The sequence below is a fragment of the Megalobrama amblycephala genome, linkage group LG24 (genome assembly GCF_018812025.1).
Source record: "Megalobrama amblycephala isolate DHTTF-2021 linkage group LG24, ASM1881202v1, whole genome shotgun sequence".
Classification (NCBI taxonomy): domain Eukaryota; kingdom Metazoa; phylum Chordata; class Actinopteri; order Cypriniformes; family Xenocyprididae; genus Megalobrama; species Megalobrama amblycephala.
The window spans coordinates 20,905,985-20,933,606 of NC_063067.1; the positions used below are offsets into that span (position 1 = coordinate 20,905,985).

At 38.3% G+C, this 27,622-nt stretch overlaps 2 protein-coding genes and 1 long non-coding RNA gene across 4 annotated transcripts; 2 read left to right on the forward strand and 1 right to left on the reverse strand.

The window, feature by feature from the left end:
• Positions 1 to 1,914: 1,914 nt before the first annotated feature.
• clcnk (chloride channel K) lies at positions 1,915 to 14,114 on the reverse strand. 2 transcript variants are annotated; one of them, XM_048178745.1, is made up of 19 exons: positions 13,868 to 14,113; positions 13,624 to 13,755; positions 13,294 to 13,422; positions 10,484 to 10,623; positions 10,319 to 10,396; positions 10,117 to 10,192; positions 9,869 to 9,994; positions 9,583 to 9,667; positions 9,342 to 9,443; positions 8,994 to 9,078; positions 8,726 to 8,890; positions 8,568 to 8,637; positions 7,586 to 7,690; positions 7,238 to 7,454; positions 6,921 to 7,054; positions 6,580 to 6,650; positions 2,900 to 2,980; positions 2,706 to 2,792; positions 1,915 to 2,563 (listed from the first exon to the last, which is right to left on the reverse strand). In XM_048178745.1, exons 1-19 carry the CDS (start codon positions 14,022 to 14,024, stop codon positions 2,525 to 2,527), a joined length of 2,079 nt encoding a protein of 692 aa, XP_048034702.1. In that variant the 5' UTR covers positions 14,025 to 14,113; the 3' UTR covers positions 1,915 to 2,524. The 2 variants fall into 2 exon arrangements, with proteins under 2 accessions (XP_048034702.1, XP_048034701.1); XM_048178744.1 differs by lacking the exon at positions 1,915 to 2,563 and having other exon boundaries at positions 2,581 to 2,792; positions 13,868 to 14,114.
• Positions 8,738 to 10,256, forward strand: LOC125260407. Its single transcript, XR_007183040.1, has 3 exons — positions 8,738 to 8,867; positions 9,886 to 10,002; positions 10,073 to 10,256. It is a non-coding gene; the product is annotated as an uncharacterized LOC125260407 (long non-coding RNA).
• Positions 13,283 to 26,414, forward strand: hspb7 (heat shock protein family, member 7 (cardiovascular)). Its single transcript, XM_048178746.1, is given in 5 exon segments — positions 13,283 to 13,417; positions 22,999 to 23,736; positions 25,261 to 25,394; positions 25,478 to 25,559; positions 25,562 to 26,414. Coding segments are annotated over 4 exon segments (483 nt in total). The 5' UTR covers positions 13,283 to 13,417; positions 22,999 to 23,564; the 3' UTR covers positions 25,657 to 26,414.
• Positions 26,415 to 27,622: the final 1,208 nt, after the last annotated feature.

The window sequence follows — 27,622 nt, forward strand, 5'->3', positions numbered from 1 at the left end:
ATTTGTAAAGATTTGAAGCTTCATGAAGCAATGTTTTGAAATCGCCCATGGATATCGTTGAGAAGTCGTTATTTTGTTTTTTGGGTGCACAAAAAGTATTCTTGTCGCTTTATAATATTAAAGTAGAACCACTGAACTCACATGAACTGTTTTAAATACACTATATTGCCAAAAGTTTTGGAACACCTGCCTTTACGTGCACACGAAATTTAATGACATCCCATTCTTAATCCGTAGGGTTTAATATGGAGTTGGCCCATGCACCCTTTGCAGCTATAACAGCTTCAACTCTTCTGGGAAGGCTTTCCACAAGGTATATGAGTGTTTTTATGGGAATTTTTGACCATTCTTCTAGAAGCGCATTTGTGAGGTAAGGCAGTGATGTTGGCAAGAAGGCCTGGCTCACAGTCTCCGCTCTAATTCATCCCAAAGGTGTTCTATCGGGTTGAGGTCAGGACTCTGTGCAGGCCAGTCAAGTTCCTCCACACCAAACTCGCTCATCCATGTCTTTATGGACCTTTCTTTGTGCACTGGTGCGCAGTCATGTTAGAACAGGAAGGGGTCATCCCCAAATTATTGGGAGCATGAAATTGTCCAAAATGTCTTGGTATGTTGAAACATTAAGAGTTCCTTTCACTGGAACTAAGGGGCCAAGCCCAACCCCTGAAAAACAACCCCACATCTTTGCATTGCTCTTGGTGATGTAAGGCTTGGATGCAGCTGCTTGGCCATGGAAACCCATTCCATGAAGCTCTCTATGCACTGTTCTTGAGCTAATCTGAAGGCCACACGAAGTTTGAAGGTCTGTAGCTATTGACTCGAAGTTGGCGACTTCTGCACACTGTGCGCCTCAGCATCCGCTGACCCCGCTCTGTGATTTTATGTGACCTACCACTTCGTGGCTGAGTTGCTGTTGTTCCCAATTGCTTCCACTTTGTTATGATACCACTAACAGTTGACCGTGGAATATTTAGTAGTGAGGAAATTTCACGAATGGACTTATTGCACAGGTGGCAACCTATCACGGTACCATGCTTGAATTCACTGAGCTCCTGAGGGCGACCCATTCTTTCACAAATGTTTGTAGAAGCAGTCTGCATGCCTAGGTGCTTGATTTTATACACCTGTGGCCATGGAAGTGATTGAAACACCTGAATTCAATGATTTGGAGGGGTGTCCCAATACTTTTGGCAATATAGTGTATGTCTTTAGTACCTCTCTGGATCTTGAGAGGTTCAGTGACATTGCTGGCAATAGAGGCCTCACTGAGTCATCAGATTTCATCAAAAATATCTTAATTTGTGTTCCAAAGATGAACGAAAGTCTTATGAGTGTAGAAACACGTGAGGGTGAGTAATTAATGACAATATTTTCCTTTTTGGGTGAACTAACCCTTTAAAGCAACAGTGATAGGTCAAAATATGCATATGCAGATACATTTGGTTTAGCAAGATGTTTTTAAGCAACATTTGTGTATAAACATTTAATTGAATTTTCCTGTACATCCAACATAATCTCTTTGGTGGCATATTTGACCATTGGGTCTTTTCAAGATGCAATAAAAGGGGCTTTGTCAATATCAAAAATCTTTCCACTTATTAGATGGTTATTAAAGCAGAACTAAGTAACTTTTTTACCTTCATAAATAGTTTCTAAGTCCTTACGATGGTTAATTGACTTGTAGTGGTGTGTTTGAGGTGTGCACTAACCCCCTCTGGCACGTCTATGCCAGAAAACAGCACTTGCAAGTTGAGCTTCGCCGACCCGACACAATCTCGCCTCATGTTCACGTTCACACGAGAGTGACAAAATGCTTTATGGTAATTCAAAAACAATGTATATATTATGACTTTATAAGACAATTTCGAAAATTACCCACCTCCATCGAGATTTCATGTACTGTATTTGCAAAACTACTGCGCTGGTGAGCGTTGTAGTCGTTGTAGTCCAGAGCTGCGCTTGGAGTATTTACGACAGTGTGATTCACTGAAGGAACCTGTAGGGGGAGCTTCGCAAATCTTACTGAGTTCAGCTTTAAATATCTATTGATTTAATCACCTTGACAAAAACTGAAAATCATAAACGCATTTTTTTTTTGTCTCAAAATACACGTCATAATTTTAGATATTAGTATTATTATATTACGATATTAGTCCTATTAATCTACATTTAAAAAATATTTTAAATTTACATTTTAAGGTAGATCAATCTACCTCAAAATTAACCTTTTGTCAAGATGTTCAAGAAAGTGTTCTGGTGGTGTTTGTTGCTATTTTTGATTTAAAAAAATAAAATGAAAAATTTTACCTTGGAGAGACTTTCTCCCTGTTGTACCATACTAAATTGCTGCTTCATTTAATAAATGTTTCTTTATTATTTCACTATAAATAATTATTCATTGATCCCCACATAATGATCCATGTAAAATCTCCAGCAGATAAAATATTAACTATGATTATTAAACATGGAAAGCACACATTGATGGCTGTCCTGGATTCTGATGTCTGAGCTGACTGTCCATGCGTCAGACTTCCTTTGCCATCTCTTCAATTATTTTCTTCATCTGGAGGTAAAATCAAGTGTCATAAGACCATCCTTTATGCAATACGTACATATAGTCAGTGTGACCGGTGTATTCATCATTACTGGTTTGTGTATAGAAGTATGTGTGTACATATTTGTCTTGTGCAGGCTGCTTTTATCACCTCTTTCCATGTGATGACGCCACACAGCCGCCCATTCTCTGTTATAAACAGACGCTGCTCGCCCGTGACACTCATGATACAATGAGCCTGACAGAACACACACAAACACGCACATACTAGAGGAACACCTCAACAAAAGCAAACACATAATGTGAAGGAAACAGAAGTAAGCCACCAGTTTGTTCTCACTGCACCTGCTTTACGGTGGTTTCAGGAGTCAGATGTAGTCGTACAGGTTGAATAGAACATACTTCTTCTAGTTGTTTACATGAACCCTGTAAGAAAAAATATTTAATGATGGTGAGAAGCAGGAGCGTCATGTGCCCCATCAGATTTTTGAGCAGAGAGGTTTGTCTGTCAGTTACATCAATCCACATTGCTGCTGAAAGCTTTAGGCTATTACCTGTCTGAGATTTGCCGCCATTTTTTAAGATTAACTGTTTTTTCCAAGGCATTGTTAGATGCCAGAGTTTCCTGTCATAGCTATGCAAAGATTTGATTTCAAAAATAGTATCATAACTATTTCTTGTGATGATTTTAAATTTGTATTTAACCTCAGAATGATCTCAAAGTAAGAAGAGGTTGCAAAATTCTGATTTTGTAGTGGCTGTGCTTTAAAATTAAATTATAATCTTAATTCAAGTGATGAAGGATTTTGAAAGTCTGACAGTAATCAGTGTTGAGTACTACTGTAAGGTTAACCCTGCCTGGTTTAAATATTTAAAAAATGATTAACAGTTGAAAACATTCATTAGAAATTTAGAAAAGTAATCAAAAAGGAATCAAATGTAATCAGTTACATTACTTAAAGTAACTGAAATAGTTACACTACTCATTACATTTTAAATAGGGTAACTTGTTATTTGTGACTTATTACTTTTCCAAAGTAACCTTCCCAACACTGGCTATAAGTAACTTTGCTATTACATGTCTACTAACTCTTATTATTTGTAGACTATCTGCTTAATATCTGCTAACACTTAATTCTGATGGTTTCCCCAACAGACATTCTTAAGTGTAACGAAACACTTTACACAATTTAAAAAGTTTCATGCTTTTAAAATAAATTAAGTCCTACCTTCTTCTGTTCATTTGTTTAATTGCTGACAATTTGGTCATCATTTTCTTATTCTCATACTTTTTTTCCATAGGACAAGGAAAAAGCATAGTTATCATGGACTGTCAAGTTCAACCACAATTTTGCTTGATTCATTAATTAAAAAAAAAAAAAAAAAAAAAAAAAAAATAGAATATATATATATATATATATATATATATATATATATATATATATATATATATAATATATATAGTTTCAAATTTGAAACTTTTTCTAATTTGAACCCTTTTTGATTTTAAACTTGCACTAGATTGACGTTCAGTTTTTGATCATTGTAGCATTTCTCACTGCTTACAGTCATGTGAAGAACTACAATGTTTCTAAGTTACCTTTCATAAGTTGTAAAAGTTCAACCTAAATTGATAATTCTGTCATCTTTTACTCACTCTCATGTTGTTCCAACCCTTTATGGCTTGCTTATTTGGAGGATATTTTGAAGAACGTATCAACTGATTTTTGCACGTATAATGAAAGTCAGTGGGGTCCAAAACAATAAACCCCATTGAATTTTATTGTATACACAAATAAACCCCCACTGAGACAAGGTGCAGTGCCATCGGAAAAACACAGCGCTCATGCTGCAAGATGCTGAAAAACAGCAAAACACTGCTTAAAGGGTTAGTTCACCCAAAAATGAAATTTCTGTCATAAGGTACTCACCTTTATGTCGTTCCACACCCGTAAGACCTTCGTTCATCTTCAGAAAACACAAACTAAGATATTTTTGATGAAATCCAAGGTTTTTTTTATCTCCCATTAGAAAGCAATGAAATTACCACATTGAAGGTCTAGAGGAAGTAATAAAGACATTGTTAAAATAGTCCACGTGACTACAGTGGTTCAACCTTAATTTTATGACGCGACGAGAATACTTGATTAGTTTATTTGCAAAAACAGTTAACTCCATTTTTATTAATTCTCACAAATCATGTTTTTTTTTTATTGTGCATTCCAAGTAATATCAATCAAACTGCAGTTGGGTTGCTTTGATTACGTAATAATAACTCTAAAAAATACAGGTAAATTAAAAAAATTAAAGTTCATTGAAATTATGTTTTTATATTAAATGTTTGTTTTTTAGCAAAAGCAGATAACTCCAGCAGTCGTTTTTTGGCAAAAGCAGATAACTCCACATTTCATGTTTCAGAGTTAAACAAAACCCAAGTAATTGCTTTGTTAATGCATTTAAAACACACTCAAACACACGTGTGCACACAAACGCGCGCACACACACACACTAACAGATCGACACACACTAACATACACACACACACACACACACACACACACACCCATCCACTCACTGTGCGCACACACACACACTAACAGATCGACACACAAGTACACTCTCTCTCTCTCACACACACACACACACACACACACCCATCCACTCACTGTGCGCACACACACACACTAACAGATCGACACACAAGTACACTCTCTCTCTCTCACACACACACACACACACACACACACATCCACGCACGCACGCGCACACACACACGCACACACGTGCGCGCGCACACACACGCAAAAGAACGACCAAGGTTTAAGCATGTAAGTAGTGTATGGTGTTCAAGGACTTACAGGAAGTCGAAACTGTAAATCCTCGATCACTTTTAGTCAGCTTTGACAGAACTTCCCTCAGCTAGCGCTTCTTTTTGAAGTGACTAGAAGCCTTGTCACCTGACCTGAATACTGTGCGCTGATTCGGTAAAACGGACTTATCGGTTTCTGTACACAAACAATGACAAACAACAAGGGCGCTTGTCGGCTTCTGCTGTGAAAAGTGAACTTGCGATGCCTGACAGTGGACAATACCGGCTTTTCTGACAAAACTGATTTAGGGTACAGAACGTGCTATATATGGAGAATAATGCACAGCACTTAGTTCATTTTTTTTTTTTTTTAATGGCCTTTATCGGTTTTTGCAAATGAACTCTTCACTTTTTGTGTGCAAAAACAAAAAAATAACGACTTTATTCAACATTTATTTTCCCTTATTTTTTTCCCTTTTCTGTTAGTCTCCTATGCAGTGAACGCAGAGCAGAGCTTCCTTGTTTTTATGTCAGAACGCCGAGTCATTATTGGCTGGCTCCTGCGTCAGCATCACACATATGCGTCGTGGTGTTCACGTGAACAGCGTCGGCCAATACTGAGCTGGCATTTGGACGTAAACACGGAAGCTCAGCACTGTGTTCAGCTGCGCCAACTGCATAGGAGGCTGACAGGGAAAAGGAAAAATTTAATAAAGTCGTTATTTTGTTTTGTGTTATTTTAGTCATTATCCTTGCTTCATGACATTAAGGTTGAACCACTGTAGTCACGTCGACTATTTTAACGATGTTTTTACTACTTCTCCGGACCTTGAATATGGACATTTTTTTTGCTTTCTATAGGAGATAAAAAATATCTTAATTTGTGTTCGGAAGATGAACGAAGGTCTTACAGGTGTGGAACGACATGAGGGTGAGTAATAAATGACAGAATTTTCATTTTTGGGTGAACTAACCCTTTAATGGTCCAAGACGTGTTTCTAGTGCATGTTTACATGGGTAAAAACAATTAAAAAGCAGGCATTGGTATACAACTGGCACTGGTGCCACTTCAAAACAGAAGCAGAAAAAAAGCCCCAGTGGAGAATCCAGCCTCTGAATTGAAATGCGTTAATTATTCTTTCGTTATTTTTTTATTATTCTTTCAGTAACTTTGGACAATTCCTGTTATGACTCAGCACATTATGGGTTCAATTACCTCATTTCTATGCTCTTGCAGACACTCCCGGAGCTGCGATTTGTTGATTGTTCCCAGGAGAATAGGGGAGTCTGGGGGACAAGAGAAAAAGTAAATGGCATGGCTAAGTCCAAGCTTCAGACTATCAGCCTCATTTCATTCAATAGTATCGTCATTGTACTGTACTGGAACATTATCTTGAGGGTGCAGTCTTGAGTGTTTCACACAATCATTTGGCCTTTGGCCCTTATCAGCACAAACATTTCACTGGCTTTCACCCTCCTCTGTCAAGCACAGAGGTGTGTTATTAAAGTAAAGAGGTGAGATTGTGTCGTTGGGCTGGTGATATTAGTTAGGCTCACCGTGAGAGTCCACCACAGGAACTTCAGTGTCTGTGCTGTCGTTTAGGATGTGCTGCACACTTGTCAGTGTCTCTGTCCTCTTCAGCACGGCTCCCGCTGGGACCACAAACCTCTTGATCTGAACACTGGCCAACCTGTGGGAGAGCATTCATGATGAAAACAATTTACTATCCAGCCATCACTACCTTGATGTCTCCCTCCAGAATCTTGTTTTGCAGAAAGAAACGCAAGGCTGTGTCATCTCAAGAAAAATGCAATTTAATTTCAAGTCATAACATGGCGGAGCCTGAAGGCAGACGAGCAGATAGATTACTCACTTTGGACAAGCTCGGATGAGAGATGGCAAGTGCGGGAGCTGTTTACTAAGGGATAGACCGTCGTAGAAAGATGGACGGTGCTTTGCGCGAGCTACCGCGTTGGATACCAGCGTAGCAACCAGAGCAGGGACTGCGTGTGAGCATTGGCCGGTCATTTCCAGAGCCAATAGGGCAGGAGACAGCGTGTGTGTCACAGCCCCAGAGAAGGCGGCTGCTCCTGTACACACACACACACATACAGCAGAATATGACCCCATCAATACATTTAGACAGGCCTTATCATCTCAGTGAGCCTGCAGTGTTGATAATCCCCCTTCAGAAATTTGACAGAATAATAAGTTTGTTTACCTGCTAAAGCATAGCCGCCCGGGTTTATTAAACTCTTTGTTGATGAGATTCCATCTGAGAGCAGATAAGCCGAGCCCTCGCCTACTAAACGCCCCACTGCAGCACCTAAAACACAGACAACTGCTGTTTCAATGGGGCTTTTGTCAAACATCTTTTGGTCCACTGGATTCATTGAACATACATTATAAACTATCACTAACTACATTTTGACAATAACAATACTACATTTTATTCATATATTTTTAATTTTATTACATTTTATTTTTATTTTATCATTATTTTCTTATTTTTGTCATTTAATTTTTGTTTGTGTTTTACCACATTTTTATTTTATATTTATTTGATCACATCACATACTTGGGTGTAGGCAATCGGTACTGTGATTGACATGGCCAAAGAAATGTTTAGAATCGGCTCCAGGGTGGGATTTCCGCTGAACTGGTTTGGGGGGGGGGGGGGGATCACGCATCTCAAACAGTGCGGGTCCCCCTCCATGTCAAGTCGCCATTATGCGCCGGCATGTTTCTACAGTAACCCTAAACAGACAAACTGCTCTACAGATCGCATTTCTTCACTATATTTGTTGGTGGTTTAGAGGCAGCTTGCATCGTCACTACGTTGAATATGCAGAATACGTAGTAGTAGTAGTCGTCGTTGTCTGGTTTATTAGAAGCAGAGACCATTCTTTGTTAAAAGTAAGAAGAAACCTCATTGCTTCACTGGCTAATGTACTCTCTGCTATCTCAGACGACAACATCTTTGTCGGCCATACGGCCACCGTAGCTCCTCCGAAAGGGAGGGGTGTGCGGCGTTAGTTGCAGTTCGCAACCTTACCACTAGATGCCGCTAAAATTTACACATTGCACCTTTAATATTTTATTTCATCACATTTGAACTACTATTATATTTTTATTTTATAATAATAAAAATAATCTTTTTTTCCCCCAGTTAGCATGATGTAAATCCCATGGTAATTACTTACCGTAAACAAAAACTGGCATGAAATAGCCAGCAGGTAAAGGCAAAGTACAAGCCACGACCAACAGCCCAACCTTACAGAGAGATGTTAGAAATCATGAAATCTGCTTAGACAAGCAGCTTATGAACACAATAATAATAACTGCTCTCATTTTATTTTACCTTTGCAGTAATGAACATTCCTAGTGTTTGGAAGTAGCTTCTGCCAGATGGGTTCCATGCCTGCCAGAATGTGTTCTGAGGCTCAGGCAGGACAGAGGCATTCTGGGAAATGGTGTACCAGGAATTGCCATCTAACAGTGAAGTAAGCAGCTGCTTCATTGTAAGCTATTAGAAAACAAAGAGAAGTTTAAAGTAAATAGAAAACATGGACACGAGAGCACCTAAGTTTGAAGTACTGCCAATATTCCAGAAATAGGCCTATCCTCACCTCAGCAGCAATGAAATGTCCCGCTGAGTGATAAAACGTAAAGCAGGCTAGGAGAAATGCCACAATGGCTGAATAAAGTACCTTTCTGGATATGATTACGAATACAAACAAAAGGCAGCTCTGGGTTAGATCACAACAAATATCTTCAGGCACCCAATCAAAAGACATATATTTGATCATGCTGATATGCAAAAATAGAAAAATGCAGAACCACTTCAGTAGTGTTCTCATACATTTGGACCTCATTGCGTGTGTGTGTGTGTGTAAATATATATACACACACACTATGAGGACAAGGAAAAGTCTATGAAATTGTAATTGTCTGTGGGAATAAATTTTTCAGCTCACTCTGTTGCCAGAAATCTGCTGATGGGTTTGTTTGTTTTGACAAAACGCAGAGCCCAGCGATGAAAGAATAAGTAAATACAGCTGAGAATACTGCAGAACAGCCTGAATCAGAGGAAAACACAATTAGAACAATTACTGCTTCATGAATTTAAATAATATAACAAACCCTGAGGTAACAGATATGACTAAGCAGTATTTAACTTATGACTGTCCATCACCAATCTGATAATTGAGAACGTACCCAAGCAGAGCGAAAATGAATATTTCAAAAGGGTGGTAAGGCAGATCATTAGTGAAGCTGGTTTTAAACAGGGCCTGGATTGTTTCTGTGGACATAGATCAAAGAAACATTGAATTATTTCTCTCATATATCGTTCTGCTTCTGGTGGTGTGATACTTTGGGTTCGATCATATTTCAATCCAATAATGCCAATAGGGCTATCTGATGGTCTTGTGGTGGATGAGATTACTACAACCACACCAGTAGCATCCATTAGGGGGCGCTGTAGGTAATGTAAACCTCTCACCTTGATCTCTACTACAGACAGAAAGCAGCCTGAAGGTGATTGCTCCACAAGCCGCAGCAAAGAAGCAGGGACAGTAATCTCTGACTGAATAATGAGTCCCCATCACCTCTATACTGAACAGAACGCCTATGATGGTAAAACAGAGATAAACATTCAGGGAAAGGTCAAGACTGATGAGATATGTTAATGGCTTTGTGTTTTTAGTAGCCTACTAAAGGATATCATGGACCACTGTGACGTCAACTCACCGCTGACTGGAGCCCCAAAACAGCTCGCGACGCCCACTGCTGACGCCGCAACCAGCATTTCTCCTTTAGCTGCTCTCTGTGAATGAACAGAGCCACAAGAGTCATCAGCATAAGTGGCCTTCTATACAATTTCCATCTGGCTCTCATAATACAGATTTAAAGTGGGCTGCATGGTTTAATTTTTGCAGTGCAGTTCAGCTACCTGCTTTCCACCACGACAGGAAACATGCAGGCGATTCATGAACGCACCCACCATGATAGATAAATGGACAAATGGACCCTATTGAGATCAGTTATATTGCAAAAGGTCAGTATATTCAGAACGTCGATTTACTTAAAATTTACAATTTGCATAAAAGATTCTTACCACTTTGCCGAGAAAGACTGTGCTGCCTGAAGCTAGTGTGCATATCAGGCCAAACAGTTTAGCAAACAGATTGGAGAGGGACAGATAATCTGGCATGTCCATCCCTAAGAGAATAGCCCTCGCCTCAGGAACACCAGAGCCTGAAGGGTCATGGGTGAAACACATCATGCATAACCAAATATAATAGACAGCCCTTCTCAAGAAAAACTCGATATTTATGATTAATGTTTAATAACATCAGCATAATCCCAAAGCAATCATCTCTGTCACTGTCAACAAGGCTTTTCCAGCAAATGCGTCTTGCGCATTCAAAACCGATTTTGAATATATATATATATATGGACTAAATATATAATTAAATTATATAATAAAACTGTAAATTGTTGATAAAAAATAATTGCAGTCCAGTTGCACTGCATCTTCTACATTAAGGAGATATGTTTTCATTTTATATGTATGCATACACTATATTGCCAAAAGTATTGTGACACCCCTCCAAATCATTGAATTCAGGTGTTCCAATCACTTCTATGGCCACAGGTGTATAAAATCAAGCACCTAGGCATGCAGACTGCTTCTACAAACATTTGAGAAAGAATGGGTCGCCCTCAGGAGCTCAGTGAATTCAAGCGTGGTACTGTGATAGGTTGCCACCTGTGCAATAAGTCCATTTGTGAAATTTCCTCAGTACTAAATATTCCACGGTCAACTGTTAGTGGTATCATAACAAAGTGGAAGCAATTGGGAACGACAGCAACTCAGCCACGAAGTGGTAGGTCACATAAAATCCTGAGCGGGGTCAGCGCATGCTGAGGCGCACAGTGCGCAGAAGTCGCCAACTTTCTGCAGAGTCAATAGCTACAGATCTCCAAACTTCGTGTGGCCTTCAGATTAGCTCAAGAACAGTGCATAGAGAGCTTCATGGAATGGGTTTCCATGGCTGAGCAGCTGCATCCAAGCCTTACATCACCAAGTGCAATGCAAAGCGTCGGATGCAGTGGTGTAAAACACACCGCCACTGGACTCTAGAGCCTTGAAGACATGTTCTCTGGAGTAACGAATCATGCTTCTCTGTCTGGCAATCAGATGGACAAGTTGGGTTTGGCGGTTGCCAGGAGACCGGTACTTACCTGACTGCATTGTGCCAAGTGTAAAGTTTGGTGGAGGGGGGATTATGGTGTGGGGTTGTTTTTCAGGGGTTGGGCTTGGCCCCTTAGTTCCAGTGAAAGGAACTCTTAATGCTTCACCATACCAAGACATTTTGGACAATTTCATGCTCCCAACAATTTGGGGATGGCCCCTGTTCTAACATGACTGCACAAAGAAAGGTCCATAAAGACATGGATGAGCAAGTTTGGTGTGGAGGAACTTGACTGGCCTGCACAGAGTCCTGACCTCAACCCGATAGAACACCTTTGGGATGAATTAGAGCGGAGACTGTGAGGCAGGCCTTCTAGCCAACATCACTGATTGACCTCACAAATGCGCTTCTAGAAGAATGGTCAAAAATTCCCATAAAAACACTCATAAACCATGTGGAAAGCCTTCCCAGAAGAGTTGAGGCTGTTATAGCTGCAAAGGGTGGGCCAACTCCATATTAAACCCTACGGATTAAGAATGGGATGTCATTAAAGTTCACATGCACATAAAGGCAGGCATCCCAAAACTTTTGGCAATATAGTGTGTGTGTGTGTGTATGTGTGTGTATATATATATATATATATATATATATATATATATATATATATAATAATATGTTGTTGTTGATTTTGTCTCATGCATGCACATGTGATAAAGAACTTAAAGGGTTAGTTCACCCAAAAATGAAAATTCTGTCATTTATTACTCACCCTCATGCTGTTCTACACCCGTAAAACCTTCGTTAATCTTCGGAACACGAATTAAGATATTTTTGTTGAAATCCGATGGCTCCGTGAGGCCTTCATAGGGAGCAATGACATTTCCTCTCTCAAGATCCATAAAGGTACTAAAAACATATTTAAATCGGTTCATGTGAGTACAGTGGTTCAATATTAATATTATAAAGTGACGAGAATTTTTTTGGTGCGCCAAAAAAAACAAAATAACGACTTATTTAGTGATGCCAATTTCAAAACAATGCTTCATGAAGCATCGAAGCATAAATGAATCAGTGTATCGAATTGATTCAGATCGCGTGTCAAACTGCCAACGGCTGAAATCACGTGACTTTGGCGCTCCGAACAACTGATTCATTTATGCTTCGATGCTTCCTGAAGCATTGTTTTGAAATCAGCCATCACTAAATAAGTCATTATTTTGTTTTTTTTGGTGCTCCAAAAATATTTTCGTCACTTTATAATATTAATATTGAACCACTGTACTCACATGAACTGATTTAAATATGTTTTTAGTACCTTTATGGATCTTGAGAGAGGAAATGTCATTGCTGGCTATGGAGGCCTCACGGAGCCATCGGATTTCAACTAAAATATCTTCATTTGTGATCCAAAGATGAACGGAGGTCTTACAGGTGTGGAACGGCATGAGGGTGAGTAATTAATGACAGAATTTTCATTTTTGGGTGAACTAACCCTTTAATAATAATTATAATAAATCATCTTGGCCGTACCTACTCTAAATAAGCAATTTATACAATGATGGCAAATTTTAGATACACCTAATTGCAATTTAACCTTTTAAATTCAGTGAATACATCTACTTAAAATAATTGAGTAAAAAGAAAAGTAAATTATTGCCCTAATTTTTAAAGCTTATTGACCTTCTTTTTTTTTTACACATTGTAAAGATGTGATGGATGTCTAGCTGACCTGCAGAGAATGGGCAGATGCTGTGGGCGAAGCCGGTGGACAGAGCGCAGAGGCAGGCAGGGTAAAGCGTCCAGCAGAGGAACTGCAGCAGGTGGTGACCCTTCAGACAACCGTACAGCCATTGGTGAGCTAATAAGAGAGAAGGACATGAGCTGAGGTTTAACAGTGTGTAAGAAATGAATCTAAGGTCAAGTCTGTTTTTGAAAGACCTTGCCCCACTCAGCTGCTAGAATGCTTCAGTGCACAAACAGTTTTCCCAACTGACCCTCCTGCATCTGTATGTAAATTTTGTACTAACCATTTTTTAAGTGACATGGTGGAACCGCTCACCATTTAGCAGCTTGGCCACAGTCATGTCCATGAAGAAGCTCATTAGAGCGGTGATGATCCCTAAGAGTGCATAACAGTACCACTCCATGCTAGCAAAAGACACCAGAACCTTCTTCACATATAGCACACACTCTGCCCAAATGCAAAGCACATAAATTACACTTGTTAATTATGATATTTTGAGTTTATTGCATTGAGGATAATGTGAGATAACTGATGATGAGGAGGAAATGATCCACCTCACCTCTGATGCGTGACCGCGATTGTTGCCATGGTTTCCTTGAACGCTCATTAGAGCTGATTAGCTTTTCCTCCACCGTATCTGGGTCTGTCTTATCTTCATGTGTGCATTGTTCTTCATTTTCTTCAAGACGCTTTACATTTACACAAATCTCATCCATTGTCTGAAATGCAATATGCACGCTCTAGTCACCATGAAAATTAAAATGGGCAATTTTTTTATGGAATATTGCAGTACTTAATATAAATGATTTATCTGTCCACATCATTATTATTTTTTTTATTTAAATTCATGTTCCCTCATAATCTTTAATCAAAATCATTTGCTCTCCCTCTTGCAGCGACATCTCTTCTTTTTTTTTTTTTGATGATGTGTTTACTGGCATGAGGGCTGGACAACCTGTCGCTCACATGAGATCACTGCAGTAGCAAACCACAATGATGTAATCAATTCCTTATGGACAAAATCAAGTCCCTCCCTACATTTTTTCTTGTTCAAGAAGTAATTTATTTTGGATATGCATCATAATATGGAAGAAAAGACTATTGCAACTTCCGTTTCATACCAACTTTTTTTTTTTTTTACATAAAAATGATACATGCCGCTCTAGAATTCTAGATTCTGATTGGCCAATTGTGCCGCCCAGTGTTCTGATATTTCACTATTTTCTCCATAGAGTGCAGGGATGACGCATTTTTGTAGGCAAAACCCGGAAGCGAGTTAGCATTTTAGGACTTCCGGTTCCAACGCCGTAAAGTCAATGGGTTTTTTGAATGGGTTTTTGCTAAATCGCCTGAAATAAGGTCTGTGGTTAACAACGCCTCTAAATACTTTCACGTTTTGATAACCCGCTTGTGATTTTTTAAACTTTTACTTTGTCTTAAAATCGCGGTTACTAACAAGTTGCTAAAAGGGACTACTTCCTTTGGCGGGGACTTTAGACGTCATCACTAAAAACGGGACATTTGGACAGCATTTCTCATGAAAAAATGATTTTTACATAAAAATGATACATGCCGCTCTAGAATTCTAGATTCTGATTGGCTAATCGTGCTGCCCAGTGTTCTGATATTTCACTATTTTCTCCATAGAGTGCCCCAGGGATGACGCATTTTTGTAGGCAAAACCCAGAAGCGAGTTAGCATTTTAGGACTTCCGGTTCCAACGCCGTAAAGTCTATGGGTTTTTTTGAATGGGTTTTTGCTAAATCACCTGAAATAAGGTCTGTGGTTAACAAAGCCTCTAAATACTTTCACGTTTTGATCTATGACATAAAACACACCAGTTATAACCCGCTTGTGATTTTTTAAACTTTTACTGTGTCTTAAAATCTGCGGTTACTAACAAGTTGCTAAAAGGGACTACTTCCTTTGGCGGGGACTTTAGACGTCATCATTAAAAACGGGACATTTGGACAGCATTTCTCATGAAAAAGTGGAAAAGTATTCATAAAAGCACAGATCATAATCAGTGAGCATGTTTTTAAATAAAGTTGTTTTTTAAATACAGTTTGAGGAAGCTTGGTGGTGACGACGTTGATCCGCGACCATGGTGTGCTGTAGTCCGTTTATAGCCAACTGTTAGCCTTTTATATCTGACGATTTTATTTAGGCTTCAAAATCTATAAATGTTGTGTTAACTTGTAAAGATTATCTTGATAGACAAAACGTGTAAGTGTCATAACCCTTTGTTAAACACAGAGCTTATTTTTTGCGATTTTCCAAAAGTCTATGGGAAAAATGCATAGGCTTTCGATCGAGGGAACCCGTGCGCCGCTAACTTCCGGGTTGGCCTACAAAAACGCGTCATCCCTGGGGCACTCTATTGTCCAGTGCAACCGTATGAGCCGGTAACTCCCATACTGCTTTTCATATACACCTTTTGTAGCCCCGCCCTTTTCAGCACTGTACTCGTTATGTTCTATCTTCTGATTTGTATTTCCACAACATGAAGGTAAGATCTTACGGATTTAGGAATGAACTGCTCGTTTTAAAATCCACTGAAGTTTATGACATCTGCTTCAAACACAATTCTCATGATAACATGAAACACACACCAGCCCACTTTTTCTCCATACTCTGTTGGTGGCAAGGATTTGCATACTATATGTAATTACTAAGGAGAGATGCATTTGCCTGGGGAAATTTGTTACCTAAGTGCGTAAATGTTTGTACTGCGATTGTAAGTAAAAGCACAGATATGCAAATGTGATGCTGGAGTTTGTAACTAATGTTTTGGTCTTCATTAGATATTTGCTCCCGCAACAAAAATAACTGCAAATGAAGCAGCAGCAGCAGCGATGTTTTATTTCCTGAATCTGTTTTTAAAGGGGACCTAAACGGTTAGTGGATAAATTTACATAGTTGCTGTGGAGTCGATTCAACTCATCGACTAGCATATGCCGTCATGTTAATCTTTTCCAGCATTGAATTGACCCTTGTTTGCAAAGCAGTCCGGCCCAGCATAAAATGACATCACATTAGTAGTCTAAGCTGTTTTGTGGGTGAATCATAACTAACACCGATACATTTCTGTCAAACACAACTTCTGTTTGTGCTAGCATAAATAAGGTGCGTCCCAATTCGCGTACTTTTGTACTATTCTATTACGTTTTTAAGTATAAATAGTGCAAGTAGTGTGTTCACACTGAAAATTCCAAAAAGAAAAAGTGCACTTTAAATACCCGGATGGTGTACTAAATTAACGGAAAAAAGGAAGTGTGGAATGTTGGACACTTCGTGCACTCAACTGTCGCAGCTTTAATTACGTAGAGGAGGGGGAGGGGGTTTCGGACTCCGTTGTTAAATGACAAAATAACCTTATACAATTCACGCACTACATGGATGAGTACATAGTCCATAAGTACATAGTGTATAAGTGCATAGTGTATAGTGTGTCGTTTGGGACGCAACTATATAGACTGTATAGAGGCTAAGTGATGCCATAGAAATATACGGAGCTACCGCAAAAATGGAAGTTCAAACGCAAAATTCTAAAGATGGCTGCACGCTTGTTTCTCTGGTGCATAAGGTCATAAGTAAAAGTATAGCGGAGGTAAAATCATACAATAATTTGAACATACAATAACAATCAAATCATTGTTTCGTATCCATGCATTTATTTCTTTGGCGAGTAGCCGTGTAAGTCACTGCACGTTGCTAATAACGACAACAGAAATATAGCAAATTATTTAATGTCAAGCTAAAGTCATTTGAAAACTGAAATATAAAGTTTAGAGAGCTCACCTTTCAGCCTGTTGACTCATTCCACATGAAAGACCGTTGAGGTCAGAATCAACTCTTTAGCCTGGCGTCACCAGATGTAGCATGAAAGGAAAATTAAGCTTTAACTTATTTATGGTGCACGTCCTCTGCTGCTTTGCCTCTGGGCAGGTACTGAATTGGAACAATGTGAGATTGAAGTTTCCTTTTTTGTTTTCTCTGAAATTCATTTTGATCTCACAAATGTCATTCGGACATAGCTCATTGTGGCCTTTTGGAAGTTTTAATTAGGTGGTTAATGAAATGACCTATGATGTGTTATGAATCTCTGTTGTTAAGGCCGAGAGTGCAGAAAGTGATAGAACCCAACTGACCTTTAGAATTGTCATCGGTACTCTTATAACACTCACTCCCTTTAATGAGCCCTCACTACGTTTCTTAACAGGTGAAAAGAGCAGCATGAATTAAAAAGTGTACCCAGCTTTTCTCATGTATTGCGTAATTTAGATGGTGATTGCCCCTTATACGGTCTCTATTTGAGCACTGTTTCGTATTGCATTAACCTTCGTTCAAGGTGAAAGCAATCACACACACACCAAATCAATGTCACACACAATCACTGATTCACATAGAATTTCCTAAATCACATAGCTGCGGTGGAAATACTTAATATTATAATTTCATTATGCATCAGTGGATTTCATTAAGCTTTTTCAGACAATAAAAACATTGATGCATTATTCTGTTCCTGTATTTTAAAGTCCTGTTATTTCTGTGTAATTTATATTATAGTCACGATGATCAGCACTAACTCAGACGATAAATTGATCTTTTTGAACAAATATCAAGATGCATTATTCATTTCCTAGTTCACACACAAAGGCAAACAATAAAGCTATTATTGTTGCACACGCTCATATTATATCCCGATTGACTAATTTAGCTGAGGGCTTGCATGGCCAAATGCTTTAATTATAATGGCACCACTTTCTCTGCTCTCTGAAAACACAAATAGATAACTTGTCTTATTGTCTGCTAAAAAACAATTTCTTCTCTATAACATTCTCCCATAATTTGTGGCACAACCCTCACTGCAAACTGAGTGACAAAAGGTAAAATTTCAGTTTATTTGAAATGTAAAACTCCCATTCCATTTTGGAATTGTTTTATCCCCACTGACAGAACCAATCTGCTACTCCCAAAGGAGTGACTGGATCACAGGGTAAATATGTGTGAAATGTCACAATAATAATCCTTCCCTCCCTCCATGACTGATGAGCGGCTACCCTCTGTCATTCCGCATCCAGTTAGTTTTCCCTGACAATTTCCATTCATTTTTCTCAGATGGGTCCAGACGCCGGTGGTTTTTATAGACACATGAAAGCCACAAATGCAAAAAGAGAATATATTGACTGAGGCGTATGGAACGCACCAGGCTATTTGAATGCATTTACTTTCTCATCTCAAACTTTACTATATGATTTGTTTTGGTACTATAATTTGAGTCTCTACTTTGTGTATTTCCAAAACAGCAAAACAAGCCAGTCACATTGAGCCACAATGATAATCCAATATTATGTAATGATCAGCAGCTGAGAAAATTACAGACAATAACACAACACAAACTCTCTCTGAGCCTCCAAGTATGTTACATATATTGCAGTGGTCCTCTGTATATTGTTTAAAGATGTACACAGTACCAACAGTAACACATTTACGTACTTTATGATACTTATGGACAATGGAAAATGGAAGCCTTAGCTTCTTAACTTTAGCTTTGGATGAAGTTTTATATATATAAACTAAATTTCAGCCCATTTATCTCCACATACCCTCATGTTTATTCATGCTGTTACAAAACTGTCCCCCGAGGCCTGTCCAATGACATCCATAAACTAGCTGAATACTTGTGTGGATATCAAGTGAACTTTCTGAAGTGAACTCACACTAAGCCTGAGGACAAACTGTGCTAGTCATGATTACACTGTTGACTGATTAAATGCTCTCTCTCTCTCTCTCTCTCTCTCTCTCTCTCTCTCTCTAGCACAGAATCTAATTAGAAGAGCTGCATTGGTGACACATGCTGTTATAGACATAATGTTGAGATTCTCAGCTAGATTTAGACAATCTTTGAAAGTCTGTAAAGTGTTAGGGAACACTACATGCGACTACATGCCATGAGAGGCCACTGTAGACAACACAGACTCCAAAGAAATGCTGTCTATTATTTAAAAATATTCAATACATTAAATGCAATTAACATCTTAAAGAGATAGTTCACCCAAAAAATAAAAATTATTTCATCATCTACCCTTGTGTCATTCTAAACCTGTGTAACTTTATTTCTTCTGAAGGAACACAAAGGATGGTATTTTGAAGAACGTTATAACCGCTTTGGTTTTTATTGTATAGACAAAAAACAAACAAACAAAAAAACACTGATAAATTTCTTAAAATATCTTCTTTTATGCTCCACTGAAGGTTTGGAATGAGGATGAGAAAATATTAAATAATGACATAATTTTCATGAATTATCACTTTAAAATTGCTAAAGAGGATGTTTTGTTTTATACATTTTTGCAATATTACTTGAAACTGTCTTTACTAACTGATAAAAGACTATTTATTAGGTGCACTGAAAGGAATAATATTAATATACATCATCTGTGCACGAGGTAGGGCCTTAAAAACATCAGCCAATCGTTTACGCGATCATCACGTAAACGATTGGCCCTCTGGCTTGTCACTCACTGCCATTACGTTCCTTGTGAAAGACGTGTGCGGATTGGCCCTCTGGCTTGTCAATCACTGCCATGACGTTCCTTGTGAGAGACGTGCGTGGCTGCGCGCTCCAGTAACTTTCCACACTTTACAGGCGCCGCATGCAATGTTTTTGTCAGGAGACAGGAGTAACAACTGCAGATTATGAGTTACCTGCGGTGAGTCCGACATAATGAATCCACAAACACGACACAGCGAATGCCGGTGGTAAACACTCGTGTTCCAATACTCGTGCACGAGTTTTGGGAGGCGTTCCCTCGAAACAAGCTGTGAAGAAGGGGGGTTGTTCTTACGCATGCGCTCATTTCAAAAACTCACTAACAGTCTTTGGTTTCTCAGACGACGAAAAGATCCTCTTTAGCACCTTTAACACTATAGGGATGATCATAGGGATTTTCACACTGCGCTTAACCTCGGGTTATTGTCGTTTAAAACACCGCATTTAAAAGCATTTAGCTTTTGTGGTGCCAAACTTGCAGTGTGAAACTATGCACTGTTAGAATGTTACAACTAGATGCTTAGCAAACGACCACGTTTGCATGCCTTATATTCACGCGCTTTGGGCAGTCACAGAAACAGCGCACGATGTATAAACAGTCGTTTCTGCGTATGATAGGAAAAATGTGATCAAACGGCGATGGAAAATGCAACAATTGGAGTAAAGAAGAGACCATCACGATTCGCTATTACCTTTATAGTTCTAAAAGTTCACTCAGAAAAGAAAAAAAATGATATTACAGTCAGCGGTTTGTAATATGAGGACGCGCAATGCTAGAGCCTTTATGTAAACAGGTCACGTTTGTCCAGTGTAGATAAGGACTTTAACTCGGTGTTTAGGAATGTGCAGTGTGAAACGGTAGCTTATGAATACCCAGGATTAATACAGTATGAGCAGTGTGAAACGTGAATGAAGATAACCCAGGGTTCCGTTTTTCAGGGGTTTAGAATGACCCAGGGTTAAATATTTCAAGTGTGGAAAGCCCTTAGGTACCAAATCGATTATCAGCTGATATTAGAGATTTTTTAATTTATCAGTATTGGTCATTATTGGATATTTAATAATTTCCTCTTTTTTACATTCAGATTACATTTGCTGTCATCTAACACTCACTTATAGAACACTTATAGTGCTCAGCGTAAATGAGTACACTCCCTTTGAGAAGTAACATTTTAAACAATATCTCAATTAATACAAAAACAATTACCAAAATGTTGACAATTGTTTTACTCAAATTAGGGTAATGCAAAAATGAGTACACCCCACAACAAAAACTACTACATCTAGTACTTTGTATGGCCTCCGTGATTTTTAATGACAGCACCAAGTTTTCTAGGCATTGAATGAACAAGTTGGTGACATTTTGCAACATCTATCTTTCTCCATTCTTCAAGAATGACCTCTTTTAGAGACTGGATGCTGGATGGAGAGTGATGCTCAACTTGTCTCTTCCCCCCATGGGTGTTCGATTGGGTTCAGATCAGGAGACATACTTGGCCACTGAATCACTTTCACCCTGTTCTTCTTCAGAAATGTGTTTAGGATCATTGTCATGTTGGAAAAGTGCATGACGACCAAGGCCATGGAGTCATGGTAGCATCTTCTCTTTCAGTATAGAGCAGTACATCTGTGAATTCATGATGCCATCAATGAAATGCAGCTCCCCGACACCAGCAGCACTCATGCAGCCCCACATAAGGACACTGCCACCACCATGTTTCACTGTAGGCACCATGCATTTTTCATTGTATTCCTCACCTTTGTGAGACACAATACAGTTTTGAAGCCATCAGTTCCAAAAACATTTAGCTTGGTCTGATCACTCCAGAGTATAGAGTCCCAGTAGTCTTCATCTTTGTCAGCATGGGCCCTGGCAAACTTTAGGCGGCCTTTTTTGTGCCTGGGCTTTAGGAGAGGCTTCTTTCGTGGACGGCACCCATGCATGCCATTCCTCTGCAGTGCTGTATTGTGTCACGGGAAATAGTCACCCCAGTTTGGCTTTCTACTTCTTTAGATAACTGCAGTGAACTTGCATGCCGATTTTCTTCAACCCTTCTCATCAGAAGACGCTCCTGTCGAGGTGTTAACTTCCGTGGATGACCTGGACGTCTCTGTGAGATGGTTGTAGTTCCATTTTTTTTTTTTTTTTTTCATTTTTGTACCACTTTTGCTCCAATATTCTGACTGATAAGTAAATCTTCTTATAGCCTTTACCTTTTTGGTGTAAAGAAATTATTTTCTTTCTCAGGTCTTGTGACATTTCTCTTCCATGTGGTGCCATTGCTGACAGCATGAAATGGGAAGGGGTTTTAACACCCTTTTATAGTCAACTGTCTGCTGGACACCTGTGTAATGAATAATTAGACTCACCTGTGGTTGAATTCTTGTTAAATTAGACATTTGTAGTCTAAAATTTAGCTCTGCTCCAGAGACTTTCAGTGGGGTGTACTCATTTTTGCATCACCCTAATTTGAGTAAAACTGAAAATTTTGTTCTGTAAGTTATATTATTAACCTTACTTTCATGTTATAAGTTAAACAGATGTTATATTAAACTTAGTCTTGACATTTTTTTTGTTCATTGAGATATTGTTTAAAATGTTACTTTTCAAAGGGAGTGTACTCATTTACTCTGAGCACTGTAAATTTAATCTTTAAATATCTAATAATAAATAACACTGTTAAATGTAATCTTTAGCCAAATTAATTTTCATTTTCATACTCTGCATTATGGCTATATTCACTTTTAGCATTTTTTTAATGTATCTATTTACACAGAATTGTACAGAATTTTAATATTGATTTGACCATAGCATGAAAATAATTATCGGCATCGGTATGAAATGTAATATCAGTGCATCTTTATCTTAAACAACTGATGAAAAGGAAACAGAAAATACATGTGATTTCTGTAATGAGGAGTAAACCGACACTAAAGTGTCTAATATTAGCAACTCCTCCAAAAACAAATGCCTCCTAATCCGTTTTCCTAACGTCATCTGTCCCTCAACGTCACTCTCTCATCAACATTCCTTCCATCTTTCTGTTAATCCTCAGTTTGAACTGTCATTCCTCAGCATTGTTGTTTATGCAGAGATGAACACTCTCAGGACCTGTGTTTGCTGTAATTTTTAGATTGACAGGCATCGCAAGCTTCTGATGCCTGCATTTGTAAATCACGGCAAACTGCTTTGGATGGCAGGCTGGAGAAAAAGTGGATGGAGAGCAGACGGAACGGGAGAGAGGAAGGGAACGGCTATTTCAGGGAGCGAGTGTCTGGAATGCCAGCTGTTGACTCAAACCCCCCCCCCCCCCATCCGTATCTCTCTCCCTTTCCTATCTTTGAGTCTTTGTCAGAGCCCCTTTCTCAACCTCAAGCCCTCATCACACAAAACTTTTCCGACCACAGAGCCCCTCTCCCTCGCACGATAATTATAGCACACTGTCATCCCACAATTAACACACACACACACATAGAAGTAATAACTCTCATGCTAGACCGACCATATATAAGACAGTCAGACAGACAATACCCACACCAGGGAGACACGGCTAATACAAACAGGCTTGAGAGTGGATTCATACCATGTTTTAAAAAGGCAGGGCACAAAACTACTTCATTTCTAAACTCTGTGCTCACTATATCAATCCAAAACTCTGACTGGATATCAATTTAAGGGAAAGAAACCATCTAAACACTAATGAGTGGGACCAACTCCTCTGCCTACCGATCGGAGCGCAGTTACCACCAGACGTCATCCTCCTCATCTTCATCCTCAACCTCAACAAACCCATACATGGAGAAGAGCCGGGGACTCTTTGCTGAGGACTTTGGATCTTTCATGTGTCCGAAAGATGCTTTGGGATTTCCAAGTGAGTTATTAAGGCTGATTCCAGTTCTTTACGGATATATATAGCGTAATGTATCTTTATCAGCTTTAACTCATTAAACATTTTTATTTTGGATATGAGTATCAGTATTTACTGTATATATTCACATTCTATTATACTTTTAATGACTGTACAAATGTGTCAAATGCATGAGGCCTGAAAATATATTTATGGTAGTATATGAATTTCAAGACTGCATAAGACATTTGACTGTTTGTCTGTGTGATGTATATGTGAAGGCAGATGTATTTAATATTCACGGTTGGTATGTGTAAAAAAACAACAACAACAGATTGTTCACATGTGCTATACAAGGGCACCTGGGGGGGAGAGAAAGGGTAAATTAGGGAATGTTTTGGGCCAGAGCCAGTGCTGTGACTTCACTGTTGGGGAATGACTTAACAGCGCAAGGGCAATCTGTTGCTGAGCGTGATATATGGATATGAAGTGCTTGTCTGAGATTCACCAAGGCAAATTTTCACACATCATTAGAGAAGGATATTAATGTACAGGAATGCCCATTTGTAACATAGTGGTGCTTGCGTAATATAACTGAGACTATATACGTACAATACTCATTGCTAAATTTAATTAACTCTCTGGTGGTCTTCAAAAAATTTATGTTGTGAATTTTTTACTTCATTGGAATGGTATGAAACTTGGTGTTTTTGTGGTGCCTGCAATATGAACACACAAATAACTGACAATAATAACGACAATGGATGTCAAAATATATCCAAATGGAAAACCTAATAAAAGTAATTATGTCTGAAAATACTTCAATAAGCAACTAGTGAAAATACATTCATACCATAGTACATACACATGAATTTCTCCCACTCCCACTTACATGAATTGGATAGAACTGAATATCATTTTTCTTCTAATATTTGTATTATTTTATATATGAAAAAAATGGATAATTAAGAGGTGAATATTGTCCAGTATCATGAAATCGCCTCAAAAAAGAATACATATTACTGAAAAAAATACAGTAAATTTCTTTCATTAAAAAAAGTTATGCTTAGTCTTGACCCAGAAGTGTGACCCATCAGTGAGGAATATCACAGGGTTAATACTTCAGTTGATAGTTTCAGTCACATTTAGAAAGCATGATGTTGTCACTGAATAACAAAGAAATTAATGAAATTTTGATTTCATAATCTTGGCTGTTTTAAGCTCCCACTAAGAAAAAAACAGTCCATTACGATGTAGTAAAACTATCTGCCTAGCAACAAGACGAAAACTGCAAACAATTCTACAGTAATAGACCTATTAATATATTGTCATTTTTAACCTCAGTCGATAATTGAGACACAAGATGATGCCAGTGTGCAGTCTGCAGTGCGATACGAGAAACATGAAAGTTGCGCCGCCATGAATGACAGTGAATATTAGGACATTTCAGAACCCTGGATGGTGCGATTGGCAAATCAGAATCAAGTATTCAAGAACGCATGTGTAATATATTCCAGATGTCACAAAAGATTTGATGTTTTCCTTTAGACAGAACAGGGACAGTTGGGAACATCAAGACTCTGGGAGACACATACCAATTCACAGTGGATGTCCAAGACTTTTCACCTGAGGATGTGATAGTCACCACCTCAAACAATCAGATTGAAGTTCATGCTGAAAAGGTAAACAGACACAGACCTTTGTATAATACATCTGACTTTCAGAATATCATTCATTCCTTTATGCATGCATTTTTGTTCAACAGCTTGCTGCTGATGGGACAGTGTTGAACACTTTTACCCATAAATGCCAACTACCAGAGGACGTGGACCCCACCTCGGTCAAGTCATGTTTAGGGCTGATGGGACTCTCACTATAAAAGCACAGAGAAACACTGCAAAACTAGAGCATGCACAGACGTTCCGCACAGAGATCAAAATTTAGATCTTCCCCTCTTGCTGTATCTGTTTCCCTGTGATAAATGACCTTGAAAATATAGCTACTTAGTCCTGCTTTGTCATTCCTCCATGACCTTCTCTCATTTCTTCTCATTAGACTTGGATGGAATTTAATCCTGTAATATTCAAAACATTCAAGACAAATGTACTGCTAACGTCAATTCCCTGCTAATTGCATATCACCTTACAGTATACATACAGTGGGGTCCAAAAGACCACATTGAAAATCTGTGATTCAAATTTTAAACTTAGAAAGAAAGAGAACATTTTGGGATTTTGAGAGTAGACAAGAAAAAATATGTATATTTAAATTAATAAGAAATATTTCAGATTCTGCACTATTTCTATGACACTAATCGTGTGACTCTTTGTACAGGCGGTTAGATGTTCTTGGTTTCATTTAAGGTCAAGATGTTTTTTCAATCATTATCAAATTATGCTGAAGAACATGATCATCAGGTTTGACACAAACTTGTCAAGTTTATGCAGCTCAAATTCTGCTATCATTAAAGGAAAAAGGACTAATCAAGTTGAAAAAAGGTAACTTCTCACAATTTTGGAGCCTACTGTATGACAAACAATCAGAACGAACGATGCAACTAATTCCCAAATGGCGAAAAACCTATTAATTGAATGGATTGTTATTGTTATCAAAAGGTACATTTTCTAAATGTAAAATTGTTGTGTTGTGTGATTAAAATGCTACTTTAAATAAGAATAAAACCAGGACACCTTTGATGAATATTTTGAGCTTGTGAGTCAGTGATTTGGTTCTTGTCCACTTCCATTAAAGTGGACATCATGTGCAAATGACAGGTACTCTATGTGTCTCTGAGTACTATTCTATAAATAGAGTCTGCTGTTATTATTCAGTCTTATCATCTACTATTTTTATGCTTTATGTCATCCATCAACCTGTCACTGTGCTGTAGGCTACCAGATACAAATGTATGCAAATCACTACCTGTTGTACATATTAAAACAGACTATTTCTTTCAAAATTGAAATTAAAATTAAAAAATTATCCATGCATCCAGAGAAATGCAATGGAATATCAAAAACACTACCATGCTGAACATCCTAAACCATGCTGGACAGGAGCCATCTTAAACTAGTCTTTGCTGGTTTAACTAGGTCAGCTGGTCTCCAAGCCTAACCAACTAAAAAATGGAAGAAAAGAAAAAAATCCTTTAAAATCAGATTGGAAGATCAGCTAAGACCAAAAAAAAATGTTTTCCAGCATTCAAAGTTTATATTAATATTCTAAATTCTTGAGGAAATATGAACATTTACATTAGATTAAAAATGTAGCAACATATGTAACCCTAGATGACAAAACCAGTCATAAGTCACACGGGTATATTTGTACAACAATACATTGCATGGGTCAAAATTATCGATTTTTTTTTTTTTTATGCCAAAAATCATTAGGATATTAAGTAAGGATCATGTTCCATGAAGATATTTTGTAAATTTCCTACCATAAATATATCAAAAATTTATTTTTTGAGTGGATATGCATTGCTAAGGACTTCCTATGGACAAATTTAAAGGCGATTTTCTCAATATTTTGATTTTTTTGCACCCTCAGATTCCAGATTTTCAAATAGTTGTATCTCAGCCAAATATTGTCATATCCTAACAAACCATATATCAATGGAAAACCTATTTATTCAGCTTTCAGATGATGTATAAATCTAGATTTCAAAAAATTGACCCTTATGACTGGTTTTGTGGTCCAGGGTCACATATATAGATGTACTACCGTTATTTGAATGTGATTCGGGAACATAAAGCTTAATAAGCTTAATGTATATGTAAAGCACCTAAAAAACAAAGAAACAGGCCTGCCAATTTTTGCCCCAAGATACATGGTAATGGTTCACTGACGATTTAGTTAATGCCCCCTAAGATTTCCCTTTCAACTCAAAACATATTTTAATATGTAACCC